We start from the raw sequence: 15,277 nt of genomic DNA on the forward strand, positions 1-15,277 counted from the left end.
GCCTCGCCAAAATTATGCAAAACCCGCTGCGCACGTGGATTTAGCCCCCCTTGGGACCTTGGCTAAGGGCGGGCGGGGCGGGCGGGGTGGGCGGGGCCTCGCTGGACAGGGCGTGGCATAACCCGCAATGGGCGTGGCCTAGCCCGCGATGGGCGTGGCCTAGCCCGCGATGGGCGTGGCCTAGCCCGCGATGGGCGTGGCCTAGCCCGCGATGGGCGTGGCCTAGCCCGCGATGGGCGTGGCCTAGCCCGCGATGGGCGTGGCCTAGCCCGCGATGGGCGTGGCCTAGCCCGCGATGGGCGTGGCCTCGCAACCACGCACTCATGACGAGGTCTGCGACGTCACAGCGTCTAGATGCGAGGAGAGTCGCAGCAGCAGCAGCGAGAGCGGCTGAAGGAGCAGGAAGACGAAGCAGGAAGACGAGGAGAACGGGGAGACGACGAACAACAACAACAACAACGAGGAGCCACGAAGATGTGCGACGCCACGGTTATCGATCAGCCCCCACACGAGCGCTGGGCTCCGCTGGGCGCTGCGAGCAACAGCGGCGACCTGAAGGAGGAGACGTCGGCGGCGGCTCTGGCTCAGAGCCGTGGCTCCGAGTCGGGAGAGCAGCAGCAGCAGGATGAGCTGCAGCGCATGGAGGAGGAGCAGGAGCAGCTGAACGCGTCGCTGCTGGCTCTCACGTCGCACTTTGCTCAGGTGCAGTTCCGCCTGCGCCAGGTGGTGCGCGCCGACGCGGCGGAGCGCGAGCGGCTGCTGCGTGAGCTCGACGACTTCGCCTTCAGGGGCTGCCCGGACGTGAGGGCCTGCGGCCGGCGGGCCCACGACGCACAGCTGCAGCACGACACGGTGAGCACTTGAGGGGGTGGTGGTGGGGGGGGGGGGTGCTCTGGTGGGCTTTGAGTGCGGCTCCTTGAGGATTCACGAGTGAAAATAACCCTCCACTCGCTCGTGCGCGCGGCGTGGCTGTGACGCGCCGTGTTGATGTCATGTCTCATCGGCCAAAGTGCGGGACCCCCCCCCTCTCTCTGGAGCGTGGGGAGAGGTGTGTGGAGCGTGGGGAGAAGTGTGTGGAGCGTGGGGAGAGGTGTGTGGAGCGTGGGGAGAGGTGTGTGGGGCGTGGGGAGAGGTTTGTGGGACGTGGGGTGAGGCGTGTGGAGCGTGGGGAGAGGTGTGTGGGACGTGGGGAGAGGTGTGTGTGACGTGTGGAGAGGTGTGTGTGACGTGTGGAGAGGTGTGTGTGACGTGGGGAGAGGCGTGTGGGACGTGGGGAGAGGTGTGTGGAGCGTGGGGAGAGGTGTGTGTGACGTGGGGAGAGGCGTGTGGGACGTGGGGAGAGGTGTGTGTGACGTGGGGAGAGGTGTGTGTGGCGTGGGGAGAGGTGTGTGGAGCGTGGGGAGAGGTGTGTGGAGCGTGGGGAGAGGCGTGTGGGACGTGGGGAGAGGCGTGTGGGACGTGGGGAGAGGTGTGTGGGACGTGGGGAGAGGCGTGTGGGACGTGGGGAGAGGCGTGTGGGACGTGGGGAGAGGTGTGTGGGACGTGGGGAGAGGCGTGTGGGACGTGGGGAGAGGCGTGTGGGACGTAGGGAGAGGCGTGTGGGACGTGGGGAGAGGCGTGTGGGACGTGGGGAGAGGCGTGTGGGACGTGGGGAGAGGCGTGTGGGACGTGGGGAGAGGCGTGTGGGACGTAGGGAGAGGCGTGTGGGACGTGGGGAGAGGCGTGTGGGACGTGGGGAGAGGCGTGTGGGACGTGGGGAGAGGTGTGTGGGACGTGGGGAGAGGCGTGTGGGACGTGGGGAGAGGCGTGTGGGACGTGGGGAGAGGTGTGTGTGACGTGGGGTGAGGCGTGTGGAGCGTGGGGAGAGGTGTGTGGGACGTGGGGAGAGGCGTGTGGGACGTGGGGAGAGGCGTGTGGGACGTGGGGAGAGGTGTGTGGAGCGTGGGGAGAGGTGTGTGGAGCGTGGGGAGAGGTGTGTGGGACGTGGGGTGAGGCGTGTGGAGCGTGGGGAGAGGTGTGTGGGACGTGGGGAGAGGCGTGTGGAGCGTGGGGAGAGGTGTGTGGGACGTGGGGAGAGGCGTGTGGAGCGTGGGGAGAGGTGTGTGGGACGTGGGGAGAGGTGTGTGTGACGTGGGGAGAGGTGTGTGGGACGTGGGGAGAGGCGTGTGGGACGTGGGGAGAGGCGTGTGGGACGTGGGGAGAGGTGTGTGGAGCGTGGGGAGAGGTGTGTGGAGCGTGGGGAGAGGCGTGTGGAGCGTGGGGAGAGGTGTGTGGGACGTGGGGAGAGGCGTGTGGGACGTGGGAAAGGTTGCGTGGGGAGAGGCGTGTGGAGCGTGGGGAGAGGTGTGTGGAGCGTGGAGAGAGGTGTGTGTGACGTGTGGAGAGGCGTGTGGAGTGTGGGGAGAGGGGTGTGGAGCGTGGGTAGAGGTGTGTGGGACGTGGGGAGAGGTGTGTGTGACGTGTGGAGAGGCGTGTGGAGCGTGGGGAGAGGTGTGTGGGACGTGGGGAGAGGTGTGTGGGACGTGGGGAGAGGTGTGTGGAGTGTGGGGAGAGGTGTGTGGAGCGTGGGGAGAGGCGTGTGGAGCGTGGGGAGAGGCGTGTGGAGTGTGGGGAGAGGTGTGTGGGACGTGGGGAGAGGTGTGTGGAGCGTGGGGAGAGGTGTGTGGAGCGTGGGGAGAGGTGTGTGTGACGTGGGGAGAGGTGTGTGGGACGTGGGGAGAGGTGTGTGGGACGTGGGGAGATGTGTGTGGGACGTGGGGAGAGGTGTGTGGAGTGTGGGGAGATGTGTGTGGGACGTGGGGAGAGGTGTGTGGAGTGTGGGGAGAGGTGTGTGGAGCGTGGGGAGAGGCGTGTGGAGCGTGGGGAGAGGTGTGTGTGACGTGGGGAGAGGCGTGTGGAGCGTGGGGAGAGGTGTGTGGGACGTGGGGAGAGGTGTGTGGGACGTGGGGAGAGGTGTGTGGAGTGTGGGGAGAGGTGTGTGGAGCGTGGGGAGAGGCGTGTGGAGCGTGGGGAGAGGCGTGTGGAGTGTGGGGAGAGGTGTGTGGGACGTGGGGAGAGGTGTGTGGAGCGTGGGGAGAGGTGTGTGGAGCGTGGGGAGAGGTGTGTGTGACGTGGGGAGAGGTGTGTGTGACGTGGGGAGAAGTGTGTGGAGTGTGGGGAGAGGTGTGTGGAGCGTGGGGAGAGGTGGGTGTGACGTGGGGAGAGGTGTGTGTGACGTGGGGAGAGGTGTGTGGGACGTGGGGAGAGGTGTGTGGAGCGTGGGGAGAGGTGGGTGTGACGTGGGGAGAGGTGTGTGTGACGTGGGGAGAGGTGTGTTTGACGTGGGGAGAGGTGTGTGTGACGTGGGGAGAGGTGTGTGGGACGTGGGGAGAGGTGTGTGGGACGTGGGGAGAGGTGTGTGGGACGTGAGGAGAGGCGTGTGGGACGTGGGGAGAGGTGTGTGTGACGTGGGGAGAGGTGCGTGTGACGTGGGGAGAGGTGCGTGGGACGTGGGGAGAGGTGTGTGGGACGTGTGGATGACGTGTGTGTGTGTGGCATGACGGTGAGTGCAGTGAGCGGCTCTGTGAGGTTGCTGACAGGTGTGAGAGGATGGCGAGTGGGTGAGTGGGCCGAGGGGTGAGTGGGCCGAGGGGATGAAGAGGTGAGGATGGAGGATGTTGACGTGAAGTGGTGAGGGTAGGGTGGGTGGTGTGAGAGGGTGGTGAGGCGAAGTGGTGAGGAGTGGAGAGGGGGTGTGAGGCTGTGGTACGTGGGATGATGCTGAGGAGGAGGTGAGGTGAAGCGGTGAGCAGGTTAATTGTCAGAGGGGAGAGAGTCGTGGAGTCAGAAGGTACGATGGTCACGTGGGCTAGAGGTGAGGGAATCAAGTGGGGAGTGAGGCAATTGATGAGGAGGCGATGAGGTGAGAGGATGAAGTTTAAGGGTTGAGGTAGTCGAGGGGTGAGATGCCTGGAGTAAAATGGTCGATGGGTGAGGTGTCAAGGGTTTTTTTTTGTTATTTCAAGTGTGAGGGGACTCTTATGTTAAGTGTTTAAGCGGTCAGGGATGGGTCGATAGGTGGGGGTGGGAGAGTCTAGTGGTGAGGATCTGGGTGGAGAGAGCATGGGGGGGTGTCTGTTGTGGGGTTCTGGGTGTCTGGACTCTCTCCTTTTGGATGTCATGGTTACGTGGTGTAAATCACGTGAACAGGACAACAAGACATTTAAAGTACACTCTGGATTTTACGACGACATTTACCCCGGGAGAAAGAAAAAAAAACTCGCTATATACGGGTAGTTAGTGGCACTGTCAGAATTCTCGTGAGTGTCACAGTGTGGATTATATTGAGTGGTGGGTTGGCCTGTAAGCAATGTGAGTCAGTGGTGCAGTGGGCAGAGTGGTGAGTGGTGCTATCATGCATGCATGAACAAATTGTACATAATGCCAGGGTGATTCTCAAACACAGTGTGCTGCACACACTGCTTATCTACAAAACTGAAGAATGCCTTTCAGGTGACGGCGTGAAGGTGGCGACCCAGGCCAGGTGACAAGCCTGGGGATGGGTAGCAGCTCCCCGAGCGATGTGACGCATCCCCGTCGACTGGTTACTGCTACGTTGTTATGTTGCGTTATTATGACTGTGATGAGCGAAGTTGTGTCGACGATGTGTGGCTGACCGATCAACATTCCCCACCCGGCCAAGCGAGAGCGGCTGGCAACGTGCTTTGACGTAATGAATTAACCCTACGTAGTTTGGAGGCATATCGGACTCGCGACAAGACGTGCTCTATATACATGCGTTCTTTTGTTGCTGCACTAAGTGAAGTGATAGGGAGGGTGGGTGGTGGGTGACTAAACTAAACAAATTTTTATTTTAATATTTTACCAGGCAAGGCCCACTGAACTATTGTCGCTATTTTCAGAAGCGACTCTGGCTATCACAAATGATAGCTCAACGAAGTGGCTTATCACGTCGAAATTAATTGCAGCCCAATACTGCAAATGCGTTTTTCTTAATGTGGAGGTCCCCGAGAAAAATCTACGCGAACACGGGGAAAGAGGGAACACGCAATCTCCAAATATACAGCAGCCGTCCGGGTCGGGATCGACTGATCAGTATTCTCCTCCTGTTGTTCAAGAGGTCAATCGCCTGGCAACACGCCTTGATGTAGTTTCGAGGCAGATCGGACTGACGAAGAGACGCTTCCGAATGCAAGCTTACGTGCGTTCTGCTGTCACTTTGCCAAGTGACGTGTGTCAAAGGTGGCAGGTGACTGATTTAACATTTTCCACTTGGCCAGAAGAGCACCTGGCAAACACATATTCAGGCAACGAATGAACAATGTGTCCTTACATTGTCTGGAGGACGATCGGACGGATTGTATCCTCACAAGGCTCAGCTCTTGAGTTTGTTGACATTAACTTCTTATGATCTTCATGAGCATTTGTCGATTGTTTAAATGGATTTTTTCTGTTTACACGCCTGCATGTCTAGGAGGGACTGGTAAGTGCTCACTATTTTGTTTCTTCTCCATGAACCAACCTGCATTCTGCATGGCCCGTGAACCAAGTCACCCCGAATGATCTTGTCAAATCTCGCTCGGAACTTAAGCGGGGTTGAGCCCGGCGAGTGCTTTGTCGTTCAATTTTGTCTCATTCCATCTTGTTTAGTCTGTCGTGTTCTGTCTCGTTTCTACCGCTTTCATTTCTACCGTCTCGTTTGTTCCATTAGCCTAAGCATAACACCCGTATGTAATTCACCAATCACGAACTATGAATTCTCACTCGCACAATTCTACGTGTCAATTGCAAGCGTAAAAATCAATACGGATTTGTATTTAAATTTTGTATTCTTCGTTTTCATCGGACATTTATCATTTATACCTCGCCCTCCCGTGTAGCACATCTCATCTTGGGTTGCGTCAATACCTGCGCACTCTGCACCATGTCACTCTCCGCGGGGGCCTTGACAGCAGCAGCAGCTCGATCAGCGTCACGGGTAGCTGGCAAGGGGCGGAGAGGCCTGGCCAGAGGCGTGCGCGTGGCCTGTTGGGGTGTGGTGTGTTCAGGGTGGGGAGACTTGCATGGGAACATTCCACACGCACACTGCTGTGGAGGTGAAGTTGGCTCACGGCGTTAACTTGCACGCACGGGCAGCAGGAATACATAGGCTTCTAACAATAGGGCTCAAATTGGCCCAGGTGGTGGCTCAGAGGTCAGAGTGCTGAGCTTGGCACCGCTGGTCTGTATGTATATATGTTGAATTTCTTTCGTACCATACATAGTCAACCATGCTAATCGGATTTCCTCCGTTTAAGTCCTGGTTTCGATCACCCGCGGTCAACCTGCGTTCTCAAGTGCAGTGGGTTGGCGGTCCAAGGGTGGTCTCCAATGACTGCACGCACGGAAAAAGAATTACCATGTTAAACTTGGTTCTGCGATTAATTTGGCTAAGATTCCAGCTGTAAGAATTAAAAATATCTGTTTGACTGTCATGCAATGCACGTTGCGCTCAGTGGCAGGGCAGATATGAAGGTACTGTCCTCTGCTGTGTTTACCAGAGGTCAATCAAAGGGATCTCGGAGGTAGCTCTGTGACATCCGCTTGCGTAAGCCGTTCTCTAACACAGGGTCGCACTGATCTGCAAGAGCTCTGAATGGATTCCTCATCTCGTAACGCGACGCCGATTACACAGTTGGGATAAGATTTGAAAAACAATAACAAAGATAATTGGAAAGACCGTGGATTATGTAACGTTTTCCAACATGTGTTTGTCTTCAGAGGGATATAATTACCCGTATGGAATCCAACGCGCAGCTGTTGAGCACAATATTAATTTGCATATTTATCTGAGGCCTTTTTACTCTGGCTGGTGGTTTTGGGTCCCCCCTCGATCGATTTGGGCAGTTTTCAATAGCGAAAGTTCCGAACAGCAACACAACCTCAAACTACAGGTTCATTCACGCAGTACAAATTATTTGATGGTTGATGCTGCTGCGTTTGCAGCGGGTGCACAAGCACAAATAGCAAACAACTCGACGCATTTCGTCAAAAGCACTGCTGCATTAAAAGCAAAAAAATATATAACAGTTGACGTTTCGGGGCAATGACCCTTCTCCGTAGTGCACAGATCAATTCATATTGGATCTGATTAATGAGAATTGTAATGCTACGCCCACCCCCTCATTATGGATGGACAAACGGACAGACGAACTGAGCTGATGCATGAATGCTTTACAGCCTTTCAAAGGAAGGCATTTAAAAGGTAAAATAAACATTGAAATGTACGTATGGATGTTGTACTTCTTTTGCACCGTATGTAGCCAACCACGCTTATCGAAATGCACGTGGCACAAACCGAAGTGAGTGCTGGCATTGCTTCAATGGAGCGTGTGCCGCTGTTAAGTGACCGAGCGGCCGAATCACCTACGTGCGAGCGGTCGTGCGAGTGCGACACCCCCATGTGGGCTCCGTGTGACGCGTCACCTCTCCCCCTTGCGCGCGTGGCTCAGAGCGAACGGGAGAAGCAGGAGCGCCTGGACGCGGAGCGGCAGAAGCAGCAGGAGCTGATCGTGCAGCTCAAGGCGCAGCTGGACGATGTGGAGAGGTTCGCCTACCAGGAGGGCAGCTCCGACAGCGTGCCTCAAGCCGAGCTCATGGAGCGACACAAGGTGCGGAGAAAACCCGTGTTCACGAAAAATAAAAAAAGCGGAAAGAAATCATTCTAGATTTGAAGCTTTCGTGACCGCAAGGATTCATACTCTTAGGTTTTTTCGGTAAAGTCACGTAGGTAAAAAAAAGAATCGCACTTATATTCTAAGCATGCTATGGACGTCACCTCCTTTGGGAAGCTGTGATTAGCACGGTTGGCTACGTAAGGTGCGAAAGAAGTTCAACACGCAAACATTCATACACACAGAACTCTGCAGCTGGCAATGCACCACCCTAGCTCGAGAGAGAAGCCCACTGACCGACCTTTAACCCCACTCGAAGCCCTGCACTGAAGTAGCACGTCCCCCTGCCCTCTCTCTTCGACCCCCGCGCGGTCTAGGTGATCGTGGAAGAGCTGCGGCAGAAGCTGGGCATGAACTTGCAGGACGACATCGGCGTTCTGTCGACCGAGGAGCTGCGCGAGCGCGTCGACGCCGCCGTGGCCCAGATCATCAACCCGGCCAAGGTGAAGGAGCAGCTGGTGGACCAGCTCAAGACGCAGATCCGTGACCTCGAGATGTTCATCGACTTCCTGCAGGGTGAGCGCGTGTGCGTGCGTGCGCGTGCGAGAGCATGTGCGCGTGCGAGAGCATGCGTGTGTGCGCGTGCGAGAGCGCGCCGGGGCGGGGGTGGCTCTTCGCGGTGGGTCGTGGCCGTTGCGTCTTGCCTCTCTAGGCCTTCGCTTGGTGTCCCTCCGCCGCTGCTGTTTTAACCCGCGGCTGCGTGTTGGTTTGCAGAAAAATGAAATCGTTAAAACATTTCCTTTTCTCACTGAATCTTTTTTTTCGGAAAAAGAGGAAGGCCTAACCGAGAATGGTTTGACGACGACGTAAGAGATTGATGCCAGGAAGATGTGGCACCACTTGAGCGTATTGGCACAAGACGGAGGAAAGTGGAAACAAATGATGAAATGTGCAGTGGACACCTACTGGTTATCTGTCCATGGATCATGATGATGATGATGAATGTTTTTCATTCCTGGACCGCCGATGGCACAGTTGAGGTGCATGCTGATACAAATTTGATAACCTGCAGAATCTCCCTGTGCGGTAGAGTAGGGTTTCGTTTAGTGTATGGTTGCGCGATGTGGCGATACTATGATATCATCTCCACGGTAATCGTATTGTCCGTCCAGCAACATGTCGTGATGTCTGTGTCTAAGCGAGCAGTCGTAACAAACCGGTCACTTAAAACGTTGATCGCTCTCCAGGGCAGGTCACGACCTCTAAAAAACAAACTTGCTCACTCTCTAAATTTTGATTTAAAGCTTTCGTGACTGCAGGGATTCATATTCTTGGTTCTTTCGGTAAAGTCACATAGAAGGGAAATAATAAAATAATACAAATATTAAACAATAAAAATTCTCACTCTCGTAAAATTTTCAAAAGCAGAACAACGAAAAATGTATTTCAGTAAATCCGTGTTGGCGATGATAGGTTATGGTGACACGGTGAAGAAAGTGAGGTTCTGGATTTCAATTTGCTTGCGCTGCTGCTACTGCAGAGCTGGAGTTTGCGTGTGTGTGCCCCTACATCCGGTCACTGTTGTTACTTCTCCTGCAGATGAGGTGGGAGCCCCGCTGCAGCCCGGCATTCGGCAGTGCACATGTCCCGTGCATGGGCAGCCCAAGGCAGGAGCGATGGGCACAGGCGTCCCAACCGGTACGTCCTCGCGCGACCGAAGCGAAGTCGCTACCGAGTGCGGTGGCGGCTACGCACGTGGCTGTCTGTAATCCGGCAACCGTGGAGGCAGCAGGGAGGTTTGGCGGATCACCGCGCAAATGTTGCGAAAATTCCCCCCCCCACCCCGCTCTGCACCGAGGAGCTACCTTACCCTGGCGGTACAGCAAGTGGACTAATCACAGCCAAGGTTTTTGGGTCAGATCGCGTTATTTATAAATGTGTCGTAACCAGAGGTGTGGACTCGAGTCATGTGACTTGGACTCGAGTCAGACTCGAGTCATGAATTTGATGACTTGCGACTCGACTTGGACTTGCATAACAATGACTTTGTCCCACCTATGAGATGTGGACTCGAGTCATGTGACTTGGACTCGAGTCAGACTCGAGTCATGAATTTGATGACTTGCGACTCGACTTGGACTTGCATAACAATGACTTTGTCCCACCTCTGGTCGTAACCCTCCACCACCCGACACGGCCAAGCAGTAAAAAATGTGTCACGTTTTTCAAAGGACAAAATAATTCACTTCTTTAGCCCACAGGTGTGTTGAAGAGAGAATCAACAGAGGAGAAAGAGCAAAACTACACATAACTCTCCTGAAGCCTACTCTTAGGTTTTTTCGGTAAAGTCACGTAGGTAAAACATATAGATGAAAATTATTAAAAGTAATAATAGAAATAAAATTAAATAATAATTATTAAAAGTAAATAAAGGAATAATTATTAAAAGTAATAATAGAAATAAAATAAAATAATAATTATTTCATTTAATTTCTATTACTACTTTTATTAATTTTTATTTTTTACCTACGTTACTTTACCGAAAAACCTAAGAGTATGAATCCTTGCAGTCACGAAAGCTTCAAATCTAGAATCTCCTGAAGCCACCCACCCCCTCGTGTGCCATGCCGGTCTTCATAGGGTGCTACTCGCTAAACAGCACTTGCCCCAACAGTCTGTTAAGGCTACACGGGGGGAGGGGGGGGGCGGGAACTTTTGTTTTTGTATTGCTTTGCGAACAGCCGCCCCTTCAGCTCCACTTGTCTGTTGTTTGACGCCCAGGCCACGTGGACGCGGAGAAGGCTCGGCAGATGCGCGCGTCGGGGCTGCACATCCTCAAGCGGGCACTCACGATGCTGCAGCTGTTCGCCGTCAGCCAGTTCGGCTGCGGCGCCACGCAGGTCGCCGGGGCCTGGTCCACCGAGCCGTCGGATCAGCAGGTGAGCGGCGGCGTTGCAAACGCAGGCGCTCGCCGGCCTTCGCGAGGACGGTGTCGAGACGTCCTCGACAACGCTTTCTAAATCTCTCCGGCGTTGATACGCGAAACGAATTTGTACGTCGGCCTGTCCATCCTTATCAGGGTGCGGGGCGGAGGGGGTGCAAAATAACTCTCATAACGTTCCTCCGAAATTAATGAAACTTCATTACCAAGTGTGTTGCTGACTTACTCTGTGAAAGAAAATACAACTTAATTGATTCGAGGGTTATATAAGTTTGAAATTTTACTCGCAAATTTCCTGATGGGGGGAAAAGCCACCGTAGCAACATCGCCCCCCCGACCACTACCGTGAAAACACTGCTGACTTGCAGCCGTCCGTGAGCCGTGCAGCACCTTCGCGATAACCTTCCGCCGTCGAGAGCAGCGCGGTCGCCAAACCCACCCTCAGCTTCACTTGATGATGACGAGCGAGCGTCCCGCCCCCCCCCGCCCTCTCTCGCCGCAGGATTACAGCCCGCTGCTGGGCCGGCTCGAGGCGGCCGTGTCCAAAGTCCGCCGCCTGGCGCTGCAGAGGCATCCGGACGGCTGCAGCGCCGGCTCGGGCTCCGACTCGGACGTCTTCTCCGAGGACGCGGCGGCCGCTCGCGGCGGGAGCGGCGCCGACGACGTAACGTTGGCCGTGCGCAAGGACCTGGCGCCGGCGCTGCGCGACCTCCTCTCGCACGGCCTGCAGCCGCCGCTGCGCTCGGCCTCCGGCGGCAGCCTGGTGCTGGCGCCCATCGCCTGCCTCCTGCCGGCCTTCTCGCCGGTCAGGTCGTCGAGGGGGTCCGCGGCGGCGCCGGGCATCCACCCGTGGCTCATCTTCAAGGAGTACTACGACACGAAGAACGGGCGCGCTTACATGGAGTCTCCCGCGCGCAAGCTGTCCGAGTCCTTCGGCTTGCGAATAGACGGCGAGACCGGCGGAAGGGCACGTGGAGCGTCGGCCAAGCACGGCCTTCTAGTGGCCGTCCACGAGGTGCTCAGCGACCACGACCGGTTCAAGCGCAGCGCCGACTCCGAGTTCAAGGCGCTGGTGTGCCGCGGCCTCAACGAGCAGCGTCTGGTGTCGTGGCTGAACCTGGTGTGCAAGGCCGGCACGCTCGTGGAGGGGCACTACCAGGCGTGGAGCTACATGGCGCGCACCGGCTTCGAGGGAGCCCTCACCATCCTGGGCCGCCTCAGCGACCTTCAGTTCGACCTCCCCGCCGACCTGTCCGTGCGCCAGCTCAAGAACATCAACGACGCCTTCTGAAGCGCTCGCAGCAAGCGGGTCCCCTGGCGGGGACGAGGAATGCCGTCCAGGGATCGGAGGAGGTGGTGTCTCCTACTTAGTCGACTGCACTGTCGCCCGAATTATGAGCGGCTTATTTATATGAACGCGTAGGATTTAGCGGTGGTGCTGTATTGCTCGCTCCCGTGTGATTTCAGGTTTTACCGAGTGTCCTTCGGCACGACGTGGGAACTGAAGAAGAGGACTTCTAGAAGCTCCGGAACTGAACAATCTCACAGAACGTGGAGTAAAACTTTGGACATCCCAAACAACAACACACGGCACAACTGTAAAACACATCGCACGGTGGTTTATTTTGTTCGGATTGTTTTACCAATTAAAGGCGTGGTATCTGATAATATTGTTCCTCTGATTTCATGTGGTGTATGGGTAATGGGTTGTATGTGTCAGAGGATATTCCATATACTGTATATATTTATTTATGAAGATGTCTAAAATACTACCTTATCGTAGCGTGTGGTACTTTTATGCTGTGGGGCCGTCCATAAATGATGTCACACACCTAGGGGGTGGGGGTCAGACATTTGTGATGATGTGTGACGAGGGGGAGGGGTTGAGAAATGTGACGTCACTTATAAATGCGCAACTTTAAATATAGACAACACGTTCTACTTAATTAAATAGACTTTTTAATAAATGTTCTCCTACAACATCAGAGTGCAGCGGCACATTAAATACGCACTGCAATGACAATAGTTTAAAGCGATTTGAAGCAAGTTTGATTTTTTTTTGGGGGGGCAGAGCTTTGTGACGCCATATTTGAGGGGGGTCTGACTTTTTGTGACGCCGTGTGACGAGGGGAGGGGGGGGTAAAAAATCGTCCCAAATCGCGTGACGTCATTTATGGACGGCCCCTGTTCCCCGGCTTCAACCCGCAATGACCCACATGGTAAATTAACCCCACGACCTGTATGGCGTGGAGAGGCGGTGGAATGACAAAGGGCTGCACATGTACCTTCTCGTAGGCCTTAGTACAATCGATGGCCAGTCTCAATCCACTGTTGGATGGGACCGTCCGCCGGCTGACTTTCATAATCCACAGCCCCATAAAACTCAAGATCTCACTTAAATTTCTATTTAAAGCTTTCGTGACTGCAGGGATTCATATTCTTGGTTCTTTCGGTAAAGTCATGTAGAAGGGAAATAATAAAATAATACAAAATAAAACGTAATAAAATTCTCACGACGTTTCAGCCACAAAGAGGACAGCCGCTTGCGTTGTGGCCGAAACGTAAGAATTTTTGTATTTTTTTTTTCCCCCTTCTAAGTGACTTTACCGAAAGAACCATGTCCTGGTGCTTGTCCCTTCCAAGTGTGCTGCCATCCCATTCAGCCTTCATCATTCACTGCCATTCCTTCTCGTGACGCACATGCCCTCGTTTGCCAGCACTGCTTGCAATGTCCCTGACTGTATGAGCAAGCATTTGGACAAGAACGTAAAATAATAAGTAATAAATAACACTGTCCAAACTTGAGTCATTTTGCCCCACCACAATCCACCTATCCATGGTCACCAGTAATCTCCCTTCGCACTGCACAAGCCTGATGATTGCTAAACGTATACAACATTTGAATCGTTGCTCTCTGCCTCCCGTAGGACACGTATACACACACACCATCTCTGTCGTGATTTTATTACGGTCAATGTTATAATTATGATAATGGAGCAATGTGAGAAACGACATGGTAATTTTTTTTATTGGATGCTAACAGATGTATTGGATGAAACAACTGCTCGCCTGAACAATTCTGGGTGTCTGTGTCTTAAACCTATTTCAAGACGGAGCGACCATGACCACACGAAATCTAATTTTTCGTCGCTACTGTTCGTGTCCAGGGTTCATCGACTTTATTTTCCAGCAAGGCCACAATATTAGCATGTGTCAGCCTGTGCTCCGTTGCATGATGTCACGCGTGCAGACAGTTCGACATCGCGTGGGATTGTGATGTCCTATCGTCCCGTACACGTGAATGCCAATCGGTACCGTTTGTCTCTCGTTCTCTCGTCGCTAGTTTACCTCGCTGTCATCTCACTAATCTCTTGACCTCTTCTTTCCAGCTCTCGCATTTCGTGTGATTGTCTCTCGCGCGCTCGTCTGTATCTCTGTGTGTCTCTACGAGCCATATCTCTTGGCTGGCCACTCCAATGAAGAGCCTTGAAATATGGTCCCGGGCCAACAGTTGGAGATCCTTGTTCTGAAGTGACGCAGGTCCTGTTGGAGCCGAGTACACGCGGCTCAAGTCTTCCGTGTTAGACCCAGAAGTTCAGTATATAGCACCGCCAATGAGCACTATGCACACAGCGCATTATGTACTTATGGCGTGGCGCCAACACAACAGTGAATGCAAAAGAACAAGCGTTAATTGCACGCATTGTGAATGTCTGACGCACGCGCGCGCGCGCACACACGCACGTCATTGAAAAAATGCACAGTTAAAGCAGAGTTAATATTCTTGGTTCCTTCGGTAAAGTCACGTAGAAGGGAAATAATAAAATAATAAAAATCAAATTCTCACGACGTTTCGATTGCAAACTCTTAGGTTTATTCGGTAAAGTCACGTAGGTAAAAAATAAAATAAATGATAAATAATAGAAATAAAATAATTATTATTATTTCTATTATTTATTATATTTTTTACCTACGTGATTTTACCGAAAAAACCTAAGGGTATGAATCCTTGCAGTCACGAAAGCTTCAAATTTAGAATTACTGTAGTTTAGATTGCAACACAAGCAATCATCAGGTGTGAAAACCACAGCAAGAAATGTTTTTGCTGTAATTATTTACCTTCTACGTGATGACTTTCCCGAAAGAACCAAGAATATGAATCCCTGCAGTCACGAAAGCTTTAAATCGAAATTTAAAGCAGCGTTGTTATTTTCTAAGTACACGCGTGAATCGATGTGAATGGTGGAGGCAGCATTACTTGGTGTAACATTCACTACAGTCCAGTAATATATATTGTTATTGTAGATAGCTCGTCTAGGGTTTTGAACATTTGGTTTCTGTGTGAGAGACGTGACGCTGGTGATAATAAAGCCACGACCTGGCCAAGTGGACTCTGGGAGTCGGTGCCATTTGATGAAAGTGATGGATGGCTGTGTTGCAAAGCAGAATGATCAGAAACACAGATTCGCCAGGTCGAAAATGTTCATCCCCAGGACCCGATTGGTGCAGTCAAGATGCTTGCAGTTATGGATGAAATTAAATTTACCAAAGCCTTTGAAGCAATCGGCCTTTATGTTGCCGTGTTCTCTCACTCTGTTTCTTCGAGAGTGAACGAATATTGAGCGGCAGCGCGGTACAATTGTGACGCTATACGGTACATTATGAATGGGGTTTACACCACAGA

General features: G+C 53.5%; 1 protein-coding gene across 1 annotated transcript; it reads left to right on the forward strand.

The window, feature by feature from the left end:
- The first annotated feature begins 319 nt into the window (after window positions 1-319).
- RUNDC1 (RUN domain containing 1) lies at window positions 320-14,984 on the forward strand. Its single transcript, XM_078618042.1, has 6 exons — window positions 320-852; window positions 7,491-7,649; window positions 8,030-8,228; window positions 9,252-9,350; window positions 10,434-10,591; window positions 11,096-14,984. Exons 1-6 carry the CDS (start codon window positions 355-357, stop codon window positions 11,882-11,884), a joined length of 1,902 nt encoding a protein of 633 aa, XP_078474168.1. The 5' UTR covers window positions 320-354; the 3' UTR covers window positions 11,885-14,984.
- The last annotated feature ends 293 nt before the right edge of the window (window positions 14,985-15,277 follow it).

This window comes from Lampetra planeri, chromosome 56 (assembly GCF_965212315.1).
Source record: "Lampetra planeri chromosome 56, kcLamPlan1.2.h2, whole genome shotgun sequence".
Classification (NCBI taxonomy): domain Eukaryota; kingdom Metazoa; phylum Chordata; class Hyperoartia; order Petromyzontiformes; family Petromyzontidae; genus Lampetra; species Lampetra planeri.

Excerpts from the sequence above, each read along its gene's own strand:
- RUNDC1 (XM_078618042.1), top strand. The coding sequence starts at position 355 with ATGCGAGGAGAGTCGCAGCAGCAGCAGCGAGAGCGGCTGAAGGAGCAG. Across the intron at positions 7,650-8,029 it reads AGCTCATGGAGCGACACAAG|GTGATCGTGGAAGAGCTGCG; the intron begins GTGCGGAGAAAA and ends CGCGCGGTCTAG. Across the intron at positions 10,592-11,095 it reads CCGAGCCGTCGGATCAGCAG|GATTACAGCCCGCTGCTGGG; the intron begins GTGAGCGGCGGC and ends CTCTCGCCGCAG.